General features: G+C 38.1%; 1 protein-coding gene across 7 annotated transcripts in view; it reads left to right on the top strand.

Annotated features, from left to right (window-relative positions):
• Positions 1–17662, top strand: part of RPS6KC1 (ribosomal protein S6 kinase C1) — a 242999-nt gene that overhangs the window by 13809 nt on the left and 211528 nt on the right. For 4 of the 7 annotated variants that reach the window (XR_004030093.1, XM_030812883.1, XM_003265117.4 and 1 more), the window contains exons 2-3: positions 6032–6067; positions 12980–13100. Coding sequence is in view for 3 of the 7 variants with exons in the window: in XM_030812883.1 (XP_030668743.1) it covers positions 6032–6067; positions 12980–13100 (157 nt within the window). In the remaining 4 variants the exon portion in view is untranslated. Of the gene's footprint in view, positions 1–6031; positions 6068–7874; positions 7992–12979; positions 13101–17662 lie in introns of all 7 variants that reach the window. The other 3 variants (XM_030812887.1, XM_030812885.1, XM_030812886.1) reach the window with 2 other exon arrangements.

Raw genomic sequence — 17662 nt, 5'->3', positions numbered from 1 at the left:
GCCTCCCAAAGTGCTGGGATTACAGACGTGAGCCACCGTGCCCGGCCTTTTTTGTTTTTGTTTTTTTTTTGAGACAAAGTCTCGCCCTGTTGCCCAGGTTGGAATGCAGTGGTGCGATCTCGGCTCACTGCAACCTCTGCCTCCTGGGTTCAAGTGATTCTCCTGCCTCAGCCTCCTGAGTAGCTGGGATTACAGACGCCTGCCACCATGCCTGGCTAAGTTTTGTATTTTTAGTAGAGATGGGATTTCACCATGTTGGCCAGGCTGGTCTCCAACTCCTGACCTTGTGATCCACCCTCCTCAGTCTCCCAAAGTGCTGGGATTACAGGCGTGAGCCACCGCCCCCAGCCCTTTGTGAACTTTTAATGAAAAGAGTCACTGTTTTAGATTCCAACTTTTGTGGAATTTATTGGTTGAACTTTGTGACAAACTCTCTTGAAATTTATCCAGAGAAAAATTACTGAGTTGCTAGCTCAGTTTTATTCATTGTCAGTATGGTTATATTCTTCCCTCAGATTTCTGATTGATATTCTTATTTTTCATTAACTTTTCAGTCACAGAAGATAATTACACAGAAAGAATTGTTACTTATGGATGTTTGCACTCAATTCACATTATCCTAGCTGTTTTGTGGTTTTGGTTTCCGTTTTGGGGGACACATTTGTAAAGTATTTAAATGAGATGTCACATTTGGGAATACTGAATCCCTAATAGTGGGGTACCAAGTGGTTGAAGTTGGTAATGTATTTGGGAAGTGATTGTATTTTTATAATGCGGTTGCATAGGAATCAGACCTAGTATGTTCTCCATTGTACTGCAGTACCTGGCAGCAGAGTAGGCCCTAATATGTGTTGAATGAATAGGTGCAATAAACAAAAACCTAATGGCGATGGAATTTTATGGAAATAAGTAAACTTCATTATTGCTGAAAATACCACAGATAAATAGAGGGAGGCAGTGTAATAGAGTGGAAAGAGCAGTAGACCAGGAGTCAGACAGTCGAGGATCTCATTCTAAATTTGAAGGTGAATAGCCATGTGACTTGAGACAGGACTCTGAACCACGTTGTTTTCTTATCTGTAAAAGGGGAAGTCATTAATAGCTACTCCTGCCTAACTCATAGGTTGTTGAGAAAATGAAGTGATTCATTAATATAAAATTCTTTGCAAATGTAAATGTACAAAGTCAAATTTTCCCTATGCCTAGCACAGTGCCTTGAACAGTATTAGCACAGATATAGACTGTTAATAATAAAAATGAGGCTAAAAAACAAGAGTTTAAAACTGATTCTTGGAGTGCTCGCAGAATACTAGGGGGCAGAAGGATGAAGAATAACCTACAAAAGAGAAGCAAAAGCACCAAAGAGGAAAGAGAATCAGGGAAGTATAACCCTGTACTTTTAAGACACAGTTTTCACTAAGCTTTAGGCTTGTCAGGTAATACCTAAGTAGCTTTTGATTTGATTTTCCAAACCCTGTCTAAATTTCCTCCTTCACTGTGAAGTATTTGGTGGGCACAGAGTAGTTCCTTTTGTAAGCCTAAAATTAAAGACCTTCACTTAGGTAGTTTAAGTGTACTTCAACTTTGATTTTCTGTGTATTGCATAATAATGATGAATTACTTTTGTTACCAAAACACCAGGGGTTCTGTCTAGGTCCTGCTGCTTGTCACACAGAAAGCAATCTCTGAGACAATGAGTATTGCTAAGGAAGCTGGCTTTAATCAGGTGCTGCAGCCAAGGAGATGTCTCAGATCCATTTCTCTGACTAAAATTAAGCGTTTATATAGCAGGGAGGAAATGTGATTATCTATGGGAAAACAGGAACTACAGAGGGTTAAGGAAGCAATCGTGACGGATGAGAGGTCTGGCATCTCATTGTTTGGATGCAGTGATCTGGTGAATTTCAGTTCATTTGATATTGTAAAAGGAAAATAAATCTTGGGGCCCCCAGATCACTAAGCTAAAGGTAAAAGTCAAGTTGGGAACTGCTTAGGGCCAACCTGCCTCCCATTCTCTTCAAAGTCACTCCTCGGCTCACTGAGATGACTGTTAATACATACCAGATTGCCTCATTTGGAGAAGCGAATCAGAAACTCAAAAGGATACAGCCATTTGTCTTTTATCTACCTGTGACCTGAAAGCCCCCTCCCCACGTCGAGTTCTCCCACCTTTCTGGACTGAAGCGGTGTACATCTTACACATATTTATTCATGTCTTATGTCTCCCTAAAATGTATAAAATCAAGCTGTGCCCCTACCACCTTGGGCACATGTTGTCAGGATCTCCTGAGGCTGTGTTACGGGCGCGGATCCTCAACCTTAGCAAAATAAACTTTCTAAAGTAATTAAGACCTGTCTAAGATATTCGGGGTTCACAATATTAATACTTTTTGAGAGGCCTCAGGGCCCTTTCCTGAAGAAGGAACTCTGATAAAACAAATGTTAAGTTTCAAGCTTTAATACCAGAAGGGTCAGTTTCCATGTTTATCCAAAAAAAAACTGTCCGTAGGACCATTGGGTCAGTGTCACTTTTATTATCATGAAGACATTAAGAGTCTTACATCACTAAACCGTGACTGGTTGACTGCTTTTGGGATGCCACTTTGCTCTGCACAGTGAGGATTCAGTGTCATGGGAAGGATCTAGGATGAAGTATTTCCCAATCTGTTGCTTAGCATATTACTGTTATCTGAGGTATGGAAATATGTTTGGGAAATACACCCTCCTCCACTCTGCACTCCCCTCCCACCCCACCACTGTGTGCTCCAGGAAGAAAGGGACTTGCTCACCATTGTAATACAGCACATAGATGTATGTAAAGCACTAAGAGGACAGCTGAGAAATAATCAGATTGGTTATTTCTGATAAGATGGTTTTAATATTGTGGCTATTGTTAAGGGATGGCTAATGTGGTTTTGTTTATGCAGTACACATGTATTTGATTTCCAGGACTGGCTTATCTGAAGAACACCCAAAATGTGGTACTTCTAATATGTACACCAAACTAAGAAATAAGTTCTTCTGTCTCAAAAAGATAATTTGCTTATATTAAGGAAGATTATTTAAAATGCTTAAGATACCTTAATATATTTATAAATTCAGGAAATGTATTAAACTGAGAAAAACATAAATTGTGAAATTTAAGGTACATTTGAGTAGACCTTGCTGTGAATGACCGTGTGCTATTTTTGGTGGGTGGATTATTAGTGGATTGGTTATCCATGACTTTTCTTCTCAATACTTTTAATAAAAATGTAAGAACGGCAGGGTGCAGTGGCTCACGCCTGTAATCCCAGTACTTTGGGAGGCTGAGACAGGCAGATCACGAGGTCAAGAGATTGAGACCATCCTGGCCAACTTGGAGAAACCCTGTTTCTACTAAAAATACAAAAATTAGCTGGGCGTGGTGGCACATGCCTGTAGTCCCAGGTACTTGGGAGGATGAGGCAGGAGAATCACTTGAACACGGGAGGCGGAGGTTGCAGTGAGCCGAGATTGTGCCACTGCACTCCAGCTTGGGTGACAGAGCAAGACTCTGTCTCAAAAGAAAAGAAACACAAGAAGCAAAATTAGTCATACTATGTGAAATACTATACTTTTGGAAAGGTGTGTGTGAGGGGACAGGCTGGTATTTGAAAGTAATAGCTAAAATCAAAGATTTGAATAATGTATAGTTGTTAAGTTACCTGTTACAGTCTCTTATACTAAATCTGTGTTGTCTGATTTGGTAGCCATTAACCACATGTAGCTATTTTGATTTAAATTTAAATTAAGGCCTGCAGTGGCTCACACTTGTAATCTTACCACTGTGGGAGGCTGAAGTGGGAGGATTGCTTGATCCCAGGAATTTGAGACCAGCCTGGGCAACATAGGGAAACCCCCATCTCTACCAAAAAAAAAAAAAAAGTGTGTGTGTGTGTGTGTGTGTGTGTGTGTGTGTGTATGCCGACTGTGGTGTTGTGTGCCTATAGTTCCAGCTACACAAGAGGCTGAGGTGGGAGGATCAGTTGAGTCCAGGAGTTTGAAGCTGCAGTGAGCTGTGATCATGCCATGGCACTCTAGCCTGGGTGACAGAGTGAGACCCTGTCTCTTTAAAACAAAAATTTTTTTGAATTAAATGAAATGAAATTAATGTAGTTTCTCAAAGTAGCCATATTTCAGTGGCTCAGTAGCCACACACATGTGGCTAGTTGTGGCTGTGTTGAACACTGCAAATAGAGAACATTTTTTTCTATTATCACAGAAAGTTCTATTGCATAGCACTGTTGTATAAATTAATGAAAATTGCTACAAGATTTCACCAAGTTTATATATTCTGAAAGTTGGAGAATAGAGTGCAAGATATTTGTTCTCTGGAATTCTTAGGTGGGACCTTTTACAGTGGTTAACCTGTCTGGTAGGGGACAGAGGAAACTTTTAAATTATAGAGTTCTTGCTATGTTCTTATTTGTTGTTCACAACAGCCAGGCCAGGCAGTTAGTATTATCTCCGTTTTATCGATGATATCAAACCTGTAAGTGGAGGAACTGTAATTTGAACCGAGGTTTGTCTGACTTTACATCCTCTATTTTTTGTTCTTGTTTTGGACTTTAAGGGTGGTGCTGAATAGATTATAATCCCTAGTTCATGGTGTATTGTCATTGGATATCAAAGACCCTTTTCTTCCTCACACTCATAGGCAACCATTTTAATGTGTGTTTGATCTTTTTTTAAAAATTTTTTTAAAGTGAAAGCAAGTTTATTAAGTAAGGGAATAAACAATGGCTACTCCATAGGCAGAATAGCCTGATTTATCTTTTTGTTTATTTTTGCAAAATACACCACTGTAGCTTCAAAACCGTTAATTTGACACTTACATGGATGGTACTGTATTATGTAATCTAATGTGAGATTTTCCTAATTTAGGATGCTGTTTGATGATGTAAACACCTAGCCTTTTTAAAAGTTTTGTGAAAAAAATCTTTTTACCTGGTGTTAGACTTTTTGGCCTTTGTCATCAGAGAAGTCTGAAAGAATCTGCTCTTTTCCTCTTTGCTTAGGGAGTATTGATAGAAGGATTATTTGTTCCTGAATGTTTGTAAATAATTTATATTACTTTTGTTTTCTTCATCATTAGGCAGCCAGTGATTACTTCTCATACTTCTCACATGGTGTGTCTGAGCATTATAGCTGCTTTTTTTTTTAATTGAAATTTTTTATTGTGCTAATTGTAGATTCATATACAGTTGTAAGAAATAATGTAGAGAGATCCCTTGTACACTTTGCCCAAGTGCAGCTGCTTTTTATGCTTCTAATTTGTATGTAGGCTTGCTGGGAAGGGGAGATGTAAACAAACTTGTTAGAATTATGTTAATTAAGTAAGAGTAACTAGATGCTTTTTCTTAAGAATGTAGTGAATATATGAACTTTAGCATGTGGACTTACTTTTAGCTGCTTTTTTGCTTAATTTTTAGTATTGTTAAAATAACATTTTTAGCCAAATTAAATTTAACAGAGTTTAATTGAGCAAAGAATGACTCACAAATTGGTCAGCCTCCTCAGCCAGTGTAGGTCCAGAGAGACTCCAGCACAGCCACATGGTGGAAGATTTATGGACAGAAAAAGGAAAGTGATGTACAGAAAAGGAAACTGAAACAGCTGTATTGGTTCCAACTAAGCATTTGCCTTATTTGAACACCGTTTGAACAGTTGGCTCTCTTTGGCCAAAACTTGGTGATTGGTGCCAGAGTAGGTTACAGTCTTTACACATTATTTACATATCTATTTCTCTGTTCATTATGTACAGAGAAACTTTTAGGCCAAACTTAAAATATGTAGCCTAAGGGAGGTAACTTTAGGTTAAACTTGATTTAACAGTATGTATTTCAGATAGTGAAGTTATTATATAGCTGAGTTTTGGATAAATGATACCATGTTTATTTTTTTAAGCAAATTGAATTTTTCATACAAATACTATTGAAAGTTAATTATACAAATATGAAATCTTAAATTTTGATAATGATTAGAAATTTCTATGTATGTTTTGTTTTAGGTTGTTTCACGAAGAAATCCAGAGGATGTCCAGGAGGTAACGTTTATATAAAGATTTTATTTTATGTATTTGATAAAAATTTAACTAAATGCTTTTTTGAGGAAATCACCTGAATCATTTGTACATCAATCTCTTTTTTTTGAGACGGAGTTTTGCTCTCGTTGCTCAGGCTGGAGTGCAGTGGCGCGATCTTGGCTCACTGCAACCTCCGCTTTCCGGGTTCAAGTGATTCTCCTGCCTCTGCCTCCCGAGTAGCTGGGATTACAGGCATCTGCTACCACGCCCAGCTATTTTTGTATTTTTAGTAGAGACGGGGTTTCACCACTTTGGCGAGGCCGGTCTCGAATTCCTGACCTCAGGTGATCCACCTGCCTCGGCCTCCCAAAGTGCTGGGATTACAGACGTGAGCCACTGTGACCAGCCTGTACATCAGTCTTTATATGTTTGCGTGAAGATTGTCTTGATTTCACAAAACAGTAGCTGAAGTGTACTATTTGAGACCTACTAAGTAATTGTTAAGTTTTAGTAGGTGTTGTTATATAAATAAGAATTTAATGAATTATGGTGCTGTTTACTAAGTGGTAGTTGTTCTGGTAACTAGTATTTACAAGATTTCAGTGTCACTTAAGGGCCCTTATTTACCCATTTCAAGATCATAATGCCTGTGTAATAAAAAGTATTTGGTAACTAATATTTATTTTAAAGATTCTAACAATAAATTTTGGGCCTCCACCTGCTTTTACTTTTATATTGAATTGACATGTTGACATCTTGGAAAACTGCTTTAGGTGTAGATGTTTCTTTTTTTTAAAACTTTAAGTTAGTTTTGCAGATTCTTCTGTGAATTTTTTCATTTTTTTTCCTTCTTTCTATAATGGTACCAGCCTGTTATGTTTTGCTTAAAATTGTAGAATTCTCTATTTGTATTTACTTTGTGCTTGTTGTATATCTTTAGGAATCCTTACTGAGGAGCTTGCTGCTTTGAATGTTTCTTGATTTATTTTCATTTTAGTCCCTGCTCATTTTCACTAAGACTAGGACATATATCAGGATTTTTTCCCCCTCCCTAATGTGTTTAAAACAGATACTTTAAGTTTACAGTCCTGATTCTGCAACAGTGTTGTTGTTTTTTTTCCACAATTAAATGTCTTTGGGTGGTAGGTTCTTTCTGTTGAGCCACAGGTCCCACTACGCTACAGAAAATACCTGGCTTGATTCATACATTTAAGGTGGCTCTTTGGTACTGGTTGATATGAGTGTATGGCCCCAGGTTTAGATAATATTTAAATTTTATACATTATCATTTCTGGCTATGTCTGATTTCATAGTTGTTTTTGCCCTATGATTTAAAACAGATATGTTTTTATACAAAAATTAGCTGGGCATGGTGGCAGGCACCTGTAATCCCATCTACTTGGGAGGCTGAGGCAGGAGAATTGCTTGAACCTGGGAGGCAGAGGTTACAGTGAGCTGAGATCGCACCACTGCACTCCAGCCTGAGCAACAGAGTGAGACTCTGTCTCAAAAAAAAAAAAAATAGATTTAATACTGTTTTCCTGATGAGTTTTAAGACAATTCCTTCCTACCAGGAAACAGAAAGAATATTGTAATATTGTTATTTTGAAAGAAAAAAATATATATATACATATATATGTATCAGTGAAAGTAATTTGCACCATTGATTAAAGTACTTTTCTGTCTTTACTTCTATCAGTTGATGAGTGTGAACTGTTCTTTAGATTTCTAGTTTACAACTCTTAATATTGAAAATGGGTGTATTTCCTTTGAATGCATTGTCTGATTGCTGTACTGTAGTTTGTAGCTTGATGTTCCCATTTTCCAGGGAGAATCCTGAACCAACCTATCCATGAACATACTCTCTGCCATTTTCTTAGTCCTTTTTTCGGGAAAACTCTTTTATAATAACAACTGTTGGTGAACCATTCATCAGAAAACTCTTGTAAGTGTCTTTTAGTTAGACAATTGCATGGTTCTTTGTTAGAAGTGGTATAAATTTTTAAAAGTTTTCTATTTAGTTGGCTTCTTAAAATATAGAATAATCTTAAAATTATAACAGTACTTTTTTTAGTTTCCCATTTAGTGTATTTAAACATTAGAATTCTTATTTGGGAGAGGAATTCACCACTTAGAGTGAATTCCTTTCACTTTCCCTCTCCATTAACTTATTCATTTGTTACTGCTTTAGACTATATAGTAAGGCTTCACAAGGGCTATTGAGGACTAGATGTACTGATAGTTCAACAAAATGTAGGGCTAGTAATATGCTAGCCTTATAAAATAGGAGAAATTTTGTTGTTTTTCTTTTATATATACCTTGGCACATGCCACCACATCAGTGTTTTCTTCCTAAGAATGCTAAAAGATCTGTGGCCTCTGATTCAGTAGATTGTGTAGAACATGAATAGACAGCAGAAAAGTGAAGAAGAGATGGTTTTGGTCCCCTTCACCCTTTTTTAAACAAATTAACCTATACCTGTTTCTCTCTACAGGTAGGATATTTCACTGGTGAAATTTGGGAAAGGAAAAGAACTTTAACAGGACTTTCTATGTATTATGTCAGAAATCTCTAACTTTTAAATCCTTTATTAAAAAATAGTTTTATTATTTATTTATTATTTTAATTATTTATTTATTTCTTGAGATGGAGTCTCGCTCTGTCACCCAGGCTGGAGTGTAGTGGCGTGATCTCGGCTCACTGCAACCTCTGCCTCCCGGGCTCAAGTGATTCTCCTGCCTCAGCCTCCTGAATAGCTGGGACTACAGGCGCCCGCCACCACACCTGGCTGATTTTTGTATTTTTAGTAGAGACGGGGTTTTACCATGTTGGCCAGGCAGGTCTTAAACTCCTGACCTCAGGCGATCTGCCCATCTCGGCCTCCCAAAATGCTGTGATTACAAGTGTGAGAAAAAATCGTTTTAGAAAATAGGTACACACTCAGAAATATATCAGGGGAAAGGAAAGGCTCTTGAAAAGAGGGAAAATAAAATCTGTTAGCAAATGGTATGGTAGTGATTTTGGTTGTAAGAAGAGATAATCCAGCAAATTTTAAATATTAAAACTATGTGAGAGTGAAAAGGACAAAGTTAATTCAATTGGTGGTTCTGTAAAATACAGGAATCTAAAAAGTTCTTGGTGTTATTAAGTGTAATTATCTGAAAAGGAAACATTTATGTAAAAAATATTTAAGGGAATGTTTTTAAAATTAAGCTTTTATTTGTATGTTTTATATGGTTGTCACTGAATTAATATTTCATTGAGACATTTTCTTCAGAGTAACTTTAATAAATAAGAAACTCATGGAGACTTGGTTCAATAAAGAAATAGGTGTTATAGACCTATTTTTTCAATGGGAAAGTATTGAACATTAATTAGAGAAAATAATTTCTATATGTCTCTCAGGACTTTGTGTAGTCCAGATATGAACATCAGTACTTGCTGTTGTAGTGGGAGTATACCTTTGTTCGCTTTTGTATTTTGAAGATTTCTGGAAACCTCAAAACTTAGAAGGAGTAAGAAGAAAAGAGGGCAGTGGTTGTGACAATTTGCGATGCTGTTAGGTATTTTGGTTCTGCAGCCCTAGGGTTGAGAAGAAGGAATATGAGAGTGAATAAATTAGGGCATGGTGAAGAAACACAGATTCTCACCCTGGGGGGTTCTAATTCTTGCTCTGACAGACTACTGGTTCATATACCATGGTATTTTAATAATTATTATGATTAAATTGTTAAAATTTGCTCCTTAAGTTTGTCTTGCAGTATTTAAAAATGACTTTAACTAGAATAAATTTTTTTTTTTTTTTGAGGTGGAGTCTTGCTCTATCACCCAGGCTGGAGTGCAGTGGTGCGATCCCGGCTCATTGCAAGCTCCGCCTCCCGGGTTCATGCCGTTCTCCTGCCTCAGCCTCCCGAGTGCTGGGACTTCAGGCACCCACCACCACGCCCAGCTAATTTTTTGTATTTTTAGTAGAGATGGGGTTTCACTGTGTTAGCCAGGATGGTCTCAATCTCCTGACCTCATGATCCACCCGCCTCGGCCTCCCAAAGTGCTGGGATTACAGGTGTGAGCCACCACGCCCGGCCTAGAATAAAAATTTTATCTGCAAATCTAATTGTTTCCATGAGCTACATCTTTTGAATAACTTCCACGTCCAGGTCATAACGACCTTAACCTTATGTAATGTCCAGTTTATAATGACATTTACCTTATACAAGGTACTGCTTACATAAGCCCATCAACCATTTCTCCTTTAATTCCTTGGCAATGTCGTGCGATTGTAATTTGATATATTTTTAAAATATAAAAATAACAATTTTTGTTCCCATCATTTCATTGTTAGAATCCTCACATCTCATTGCATATGCTGAGAAACCTTTCCTGAGTGATTACTGCCTATCTGCTACTGATCTTTTAATCTACAGGCTAATAGATCCTGCTCAGTTTTTGTTCTTCAACCCTAAACCTGTCTATCTCATTGAATAGCTCCAAGCAGCTCCCTCATGAGCTCCTAAGTCAAATGTGTTGAAAACTGAACCTCTTTCTTGCCTCGGAACTGCTGCGTATTCCTTGCTGTTCACTTCAGGGCATGGCACCACCATTCTGTAGGAAAACTTGCTACACAGCTATTTATTCTTCAGTGTTCTTCAGTTTCCTTATCATTTTAGGCAAATACCGAGTATGTACTTTTGTTTAAAAATTGCCTAAATTAATTGTCTTCATTTAGTAATATATACTTAGCATCTCACTCTTCTTTTAGAAACTTCACCCCCACTTCCCTCCCTTTTTATTTTATTTTTTTCAGTCTAGTGACCACTTCCCTTCAGGACTCTCTAAGGTAGTACTTTTTGTGAAGGCTTCTCAGACGTACAAGGCTGATTTAGGTACTACATCTACAGCACTCTTGGGCTGCCCCTCTCAGCATTTTTCAAGCCATCTGATGATGTTGTTGTCTTATGGTGTGTTGGCTTATTCTTCCTAACTAGACTGTGAACTCTTTGAAGGCAGGACCTGTATTTCCCTTTTCTTCATACTTTGTGACAATATGATGCTTAGTGGAAACTAGGGCCATAGAAATATTTGTTTGGTGCCTCTTGTTGTTGTTGAGTAAATGAATACAAGGGAAGCATCAGGAGGAAGCAGTTTTTAAAAATTAATCAATATTGGCCGGGCGCAGTGGCTCAAGCCTGTAATCCTAGCACTTTGGGAGGCCGAGGTGGGCGGATCACGAGGTCAGGAGTTCGAGACCATCCTGGCCAACATAGTGAAACCCTGTCTCTATTAAAAATACAAAAAAATTAGCAGGGCGTGGTGGCGGGCTCCTGTAGTCCCAGCTACTCGGGAGGCTGAGGCAGGAGAATGGCGTGAACCTGGGAGGTGGAGCTTGCAGTGAGCCGAGATCACGCCACTGCACTCCAGCCTGGGCGACAGAGCAAGACTGTCTCAAAAAAATAAAAAAAATAAAAAAAATTCATTATTATGGTCTGCCTAGCCTCCTAGGATTATAACTATATTAAAAACAATAAACATTAATTAAGGTAGAATTTGGCAGCATGAAAATGTTTGCTGAAGAATTTTATACATGCAGAGAGAGTAGGTTTTTTGGCAGGAATCTCTTAAATCACACCTGGTTACCTGCTTGACCTGTTATTTGCTCATTAGTATTATACTCTATTGTACATGAAAAACTTGTTAGAAAACTTTGTTAAAACTGAGATGATTAAGCTTTTCAGAATTAAAGACCCCAGTATCTGAAATAATGGGATTTAAAACTCAATTTTACCCAATTTTCTAGAGACTGAGGGGCTGAATCTGTGATATCAAGGCCATGTTTCAAATCCTTTTTCTTTACAAAGTGGTTTTTTTTTTAGATATAATCTGAGTGAGGTTAAATAATAATTCAGACTAATGAAGGAAAACGCACTTTTACATGTCGTCTAATCTAGATGATTGTTATTTTGTTTTTTAAAAATATACTAATTTTAATGATGTTCTGGTCAGGATTCAGCTTGCCTGCAGACATTTTATTACTAGTGTAAATTAAGATTTATGACATGAAAGTCCATGTTAATTGCTTGCTGCATAGCTATTTCTTCAGTGTTACTCAGTTTATCCTTTTTTTTTTTTTTTTTTTTGAGACAGAGTCTTACTCTGTGGCTGAGGCTGGAGTGCAGTGGCACTGTGTTGGCTCACTGCAACCTCCATCTCCTGGGTTTAAGCAGTTCTTCTGCCTCAGCCTCCCGAATAGCTGGGATTACAGGCGTCCACCACCACACCCGGCTAGTTTTGATATTTTCAGTAGAGACGGAGTTTCACCATGTTGGCCAGGCTGGTCTTGAACTCCTCAGGTGATCCGCCCGCCTCGGCCTCCCAAAGTGCTGGGATTACAGGCGTGAGCCACTGCACCCGGCCAGTTTATCCTTTTAGGCAAATACTGAGTATGTACTTTTGTTTAAAAATTGCCTAAATTAATTATTTTGTCTTTATAAATATTTTATTTTGAGAAAGAATACATGTTTTGACATCTAACTCATTTGCAGGCCAACTGTAATTGGTTTTTGAACAGATGAAGTGACATTTTATATAATATAAATCTTCTCCATACTGGGTTGAATATTTTTCCAGTATGAATAAACCCATACTTGTTTAAAATGAAAATTTGAAACCGAAACAGAATAGTTTGAGGAAGAATTGCGGCTTTATATGTAATATATTTTTACTTTATTTTTTTGTACCCCTGGTCAGCAGGAATCTGCCTTATATTTTTAAAACAAATATTATTAGTTAATTTCAGTCAGTTAATCATATTGGTTAGGACATGTGTTTGCCTTTGCATGACACTTTTGAACACTTTAGTGAAAAGATTATTTGTTGTTCAGATATCTGAACCTAAATGGTTATGAGATACACGTTTAATTTTTTTCTCTCTTTAGATAATTGTATGGAAGAGATACAGTGATTTTAAGAAACTACACAAAGAACTATGGCAAATTCACAAAAACTTATTCCGACATTCAGAGTTGTTTCCTCCATTTGCTAAAGGAATAGTGTTTGGTAAGTGATTATTTTGAAATTGTAATTTAAAAAAATGATAATTAATTTTGTATATATACTGAACTCTAACATAACTACACTATGAAGTCAGAAGCCCCTTTACTTATTGAGATAATTCATATTGTTCAACAAGCACTTGAAATTGTCTTTTCTTGTTCTTGTTATAGTTTTGTGTACCCAGAATATATTTACTCTTCCTGTCTATGAAACAAAACAACTTCGGTTCCAACCAACCAAATAAAAAACCCTGTAGGAACGTAAGAAAAGGTGATATTCAATTATTCTTATAGTTTTAAAATTCTTTCTTTTTTAAAATTAAGTCTCATTTTGTACGTTTCCCTGACACCTTGCTTATAGTATGAATGGTGTGGTTTTCTAGTATTTGCTTCTTGCAACTTCTTTTTGATACCTTAGTATTTTTTTTTTTTTTTGCCTCATCAGTTTTCAAATACCTAGGTAACAGTTTTTTATATTAAATTTCTGTGTCAAAATAATTGGTGTAGTTTCTGTCACCTGTCTGGATTTTGACTGGAAGTATAGAATATTCATGTTTTTTTTTCTATAACTCTAACGTAAATGTTCTTATATGGACAGAATTTTTTTGAAATGGAGTCTCATTCTGTCACCTAGGCTGGAGTGTAGTGGCGCAATCTTGGCTCACTGCAACCTCCACCTCCTGGGTTCAAGTGATTCTCCCGCCTCAACCTCCCGAGTAGTTGGGATTACAGGCGTCTGCCACCACACCTGGCTAATTTTTGTATTTTTAGTAGAGACGAGGTTTCACCATGTTGGCCAGGCTGGTCTCGAACTACTGACCTCAAGTGGTCTGCCCGCCTTGACCTCCCAAAGTGCTGGGATTACAGGCATGAGCCACGGTGCCCGGCCAGAACATTTTATCCTATTACTTTTTGCAACCAATTTCTGCATATGTCAAGGTATATGCACATTTATTTTTCAAACTAGACAATTTTTTTTCAGGTTATGAAAGTAGTATATGCAAATAACTCAGATGGTACAGAAAAATACTTAAAACATAAAGAGAAATTCAGCAATAACACCATCTCCTAGATAGTATAATATTTTGGCATATTATTCTAGAATCTGTATCAGTGTGTGTGTATGGTGTATTTTTGTGCTTATGAATATGTGTATGCCTTTTTACCCATCTATGTATAGAAACCTCAAAAATGGAATCTTGCTGCATATGATTTTGTAACCTGGTTTTATATAACAGTATATATATTTTTTCTTTATTTTTTATGTGACAGTATATTATGATTGTCTTTTCATGTCAATAAAAAGATCTACATTACTAATTTTAATATGTACATAGTATTCCAGTTTTTGAACTGATTTATTAACCAATCTTTTACTGGCATATTACTTTTGGCCTTTTGCTGTTATAAATAACACTGCAGTTACTATTCTTATTCATACATTACTGTGCAGGTGTACAGTAGGGTGAATTCCTGGGAGGAGAATTACTCAGTCAAGGGGTCTGCATATTTTTGAGACTTTTGATGCATATTGCCTTGTTGTTTCAAATAATTGTAACATCATTGTCCTTTATACATTGGAATAACTTTTAAATTATTATTACTATGTTTTGAGACAGAGTATCACTCTGTCACCCAGGCTGGAGTACAGTGGTGTGATCTTGCTCACCGTAGCCTTGACTTCCTGGGCTCAGGTGATTCTCCTACCTTGGCTTCCCAGGTAGCTGGGACTATAGGTGCACACCACCATGCTTGGCTAATTTTTCTGTGTTTTGTAGAAATGGGGTTTCACCACGTTTCCCAGGCTGGTCTTGAACTCCTGGGCTTAAGTGATCTGCCTAACTCAGTCTCCCAAAGTCCTGGGATTACAGCTGTGATCCACCACGCCTGGCAGATAACTTTTAAAGAGGCACGTGGCTAAGTAAAATAAAAACAAAACACAAAGGTAGTATTGAAGAATGTACAATAAAAACAAGTTTCCTGCTCCTTCCCTCCACCTAGTTTTGCTTCTAGACATAACTGAATTTTAATCCTTTTTTTTCAAGTACTTATATCTGTATCTGTAATAAGCTTATATCATTTTTTCTTTTTTTCTTCTTTTTTTTTTTGAGATGAAATTTCACTCTTGTCGCCTGGACTGGAGTGCAGTAGTGTGATCTCGGCTCACTGCAACCTCTGCCTCCTGGGTTCAAGTGATTCTCCTGCCTCAGCCTCCGGGGTAGCTGGAATTACAGGCACCTGCCACCATGCCTAGCTAATTTTTTGTATTTTTAGTAGAGACGGAGTTTTGCCATGTTGGGCAGGCTGGTCTCGAACTCCTGACCTCAGGTGATCTGGCCTCCTTGGCCTCCCAAAGTGCTGGGATTACAAGCGTGACCCACTGTGCCTGGCCCATTTTTTCTTGATTTAACAACTTTTACATATCTATTGACTCACTACTCTGGTGGGTAAGGATTTAGCTTGTTTACCCTGTTTCTCTGTATTATTACATAATATTTTTAGTTTTTCTATTGACTTTATTTCTCGTTCCGTAAGTGTGGACAATATCATTTGTCTAAGATGATTCTAATAGCATTTTTGATCTTCCTATTTCTTCAGCTCTCTTCACCACTTAACATTTGAAATCTGTACTTATATTTTAACATTTGTCAAAGGTGGCAATATTTATATTTTCTTTAATAGTCATAATTAAGCTCGTATAGAATAATTCTCAAAGCTAGAATTTAATAAACATTATTTATAACATTATTATTTTTTGAGACAGGGTTTCACTCTGTCACCCTGGGTGGAGTGCAGTGGTGCGATCACACAGCCTCCGTCTCCTGGGCTCAAGTGATCCTCCCACCTCAGCCCCCCGAGTAGCTGGGACTACAGGCACGTGCCACCGTGCCAGTCTAATTTTTGTAATTTTTGTAGCAACATGTTTTCACCATTTTGCCCAGGCTAGTCTTTAACACCTGTGCTCAGGCAATCCTCCTGCCTCAGCCTTCCTAACTGCTGGGATTATAAGCGTGAGCCAATGCACCCCACCTTATAACGTTATTATGACAGAGCAAATATTGTTCATTATAACGTCAGGTAGTATATCACAATTACATTTTGTTCTGCAAGGTTCAGTTGTTACAATTACTGTGCCAACATAAGAAAAATGTGTAAGTGAAGTCTCTGTTTTCCTTATACTACATCAGGGAATTGAAATCATGCCACATTTTAGTTTGCTAAATATTTGGACCATGCCTTTTATGATAGCCAGCCTCCAAGATAGCTTCCTATGATTCTTGTCTCCTGGTATTCACACCTTTGTGTCTTCCCTTCTGTCTTAGTCTGTGTAGTGTTACTACAAAGGAATACCCAGGGCTGGGTAACTTAAAAAGAAAAGAGGTTTATTTGGCTCATGGTTTTACAGGAGGTAAAAGATGCATGGGGCCTCCATCTGCATCTAGGAAGGACCTCAGATTGCTTCCACTCATGGCAGAAGGGGAATGAGAGGCCACCACATGATGACAGAAGGAAACGAGAGAGAGGAGGAGGTACCAGGCTTTTTCCAACAGGTTTAGTTCACGGGAACTAAGAGTGAGAACCAGCAAGCCACTCATGAGACATCCATTCCCGTGATCCAAACACCTCACAGGAGGCCTCACCTTGAACATTGGGGATCAAATTTCAACATGAGACTTGGTGGGGTCAGACACACCATATCCAAACCATAGCACCTTCCCAGATGGTACCAGGGTTGGTCTGTATGACCAGTAACAAAAGTGATGGTATATGTCATTCCTGAGATTGATTTATGAAAGACTGTGGCATCTCTCTTAAGGTCTTTTTTTTTTTTCCTTTCTCTTTCTCATAACTTGCTGTGAGGGATACCAGCTTTTCCTGTGGTTAAGAACATTCTGGTAGCCTATGAAAAGACCCACATGGTGAGGAACAGGGGCATCTAGCCAAAAACTAGCAAGCATGAAGCCTGCCACAGCCATGTGAATGAACTTAGGAGCAGATTCTCCAGTCCCAGTTGAACTTCGAGATGACTGCAACGTTGACTGACAGTTAACAGCAATCTCTTGAGAGGCCTGAGCTAGGGCCACCTAGCCAAGCCACTTTTGAATTCCTGACCCTCAGAGACTGAGTGAGATAGTAAATGTTTCTTGTAAGCTACTATGTTTTGGGATAATTTGTTACACAGCAATAACTACTTAATAGAGTTTGTAACAAAACTGAAAATGTGGAGAGTGGTCTTGAAATGAGCTATGGGCTTTGAGGAGTGTTGGTGAGTGCCTGAAGTGCCTTGAAGAAGTGATTAATTGGGCCTGACACGGTGGCTCATGCCTGTAATCCCAGCACTTTGGGAGGCCGAGTTGGGCAGATCACGAGGTCAGGAGATCGAAACCATCCTGGCTAACACGGTGAAACTCCGTCTCTACTAAAAATACAAAAAAGAAAAAAAAAAAATTAGCCGGGCGTGGTGGCAGGTGCCTGTAGTCCCAGCTACTCGGGCGGCTGAGGCAGGAGAATGGCATGAATCTGGGAGGTGGAGTTTGCAGTGAGGCGAGATCGTGTCACTGCACT

This window comes from Nomascus leucogenys, chromosome 5 (assembly GCF_006542625.1).
Source record: "Nomascus leucogenys isolate Asia chromosome 5, Asia_NLE_v1, whole genome shotgun sequence".
In the NCBI taxonomy this organism is placed as follows: domain Eukaryota; kingdom Metazoa; phylum Chordata; class Mammalia; order Primates; family Hylobatidae; genus Nomascus; species Nomascus leucogenys.
Note: the sequence above shows the minus strand (reverse complement) of the source record. Positions and strands in the feature narration are given on the sequence as shown.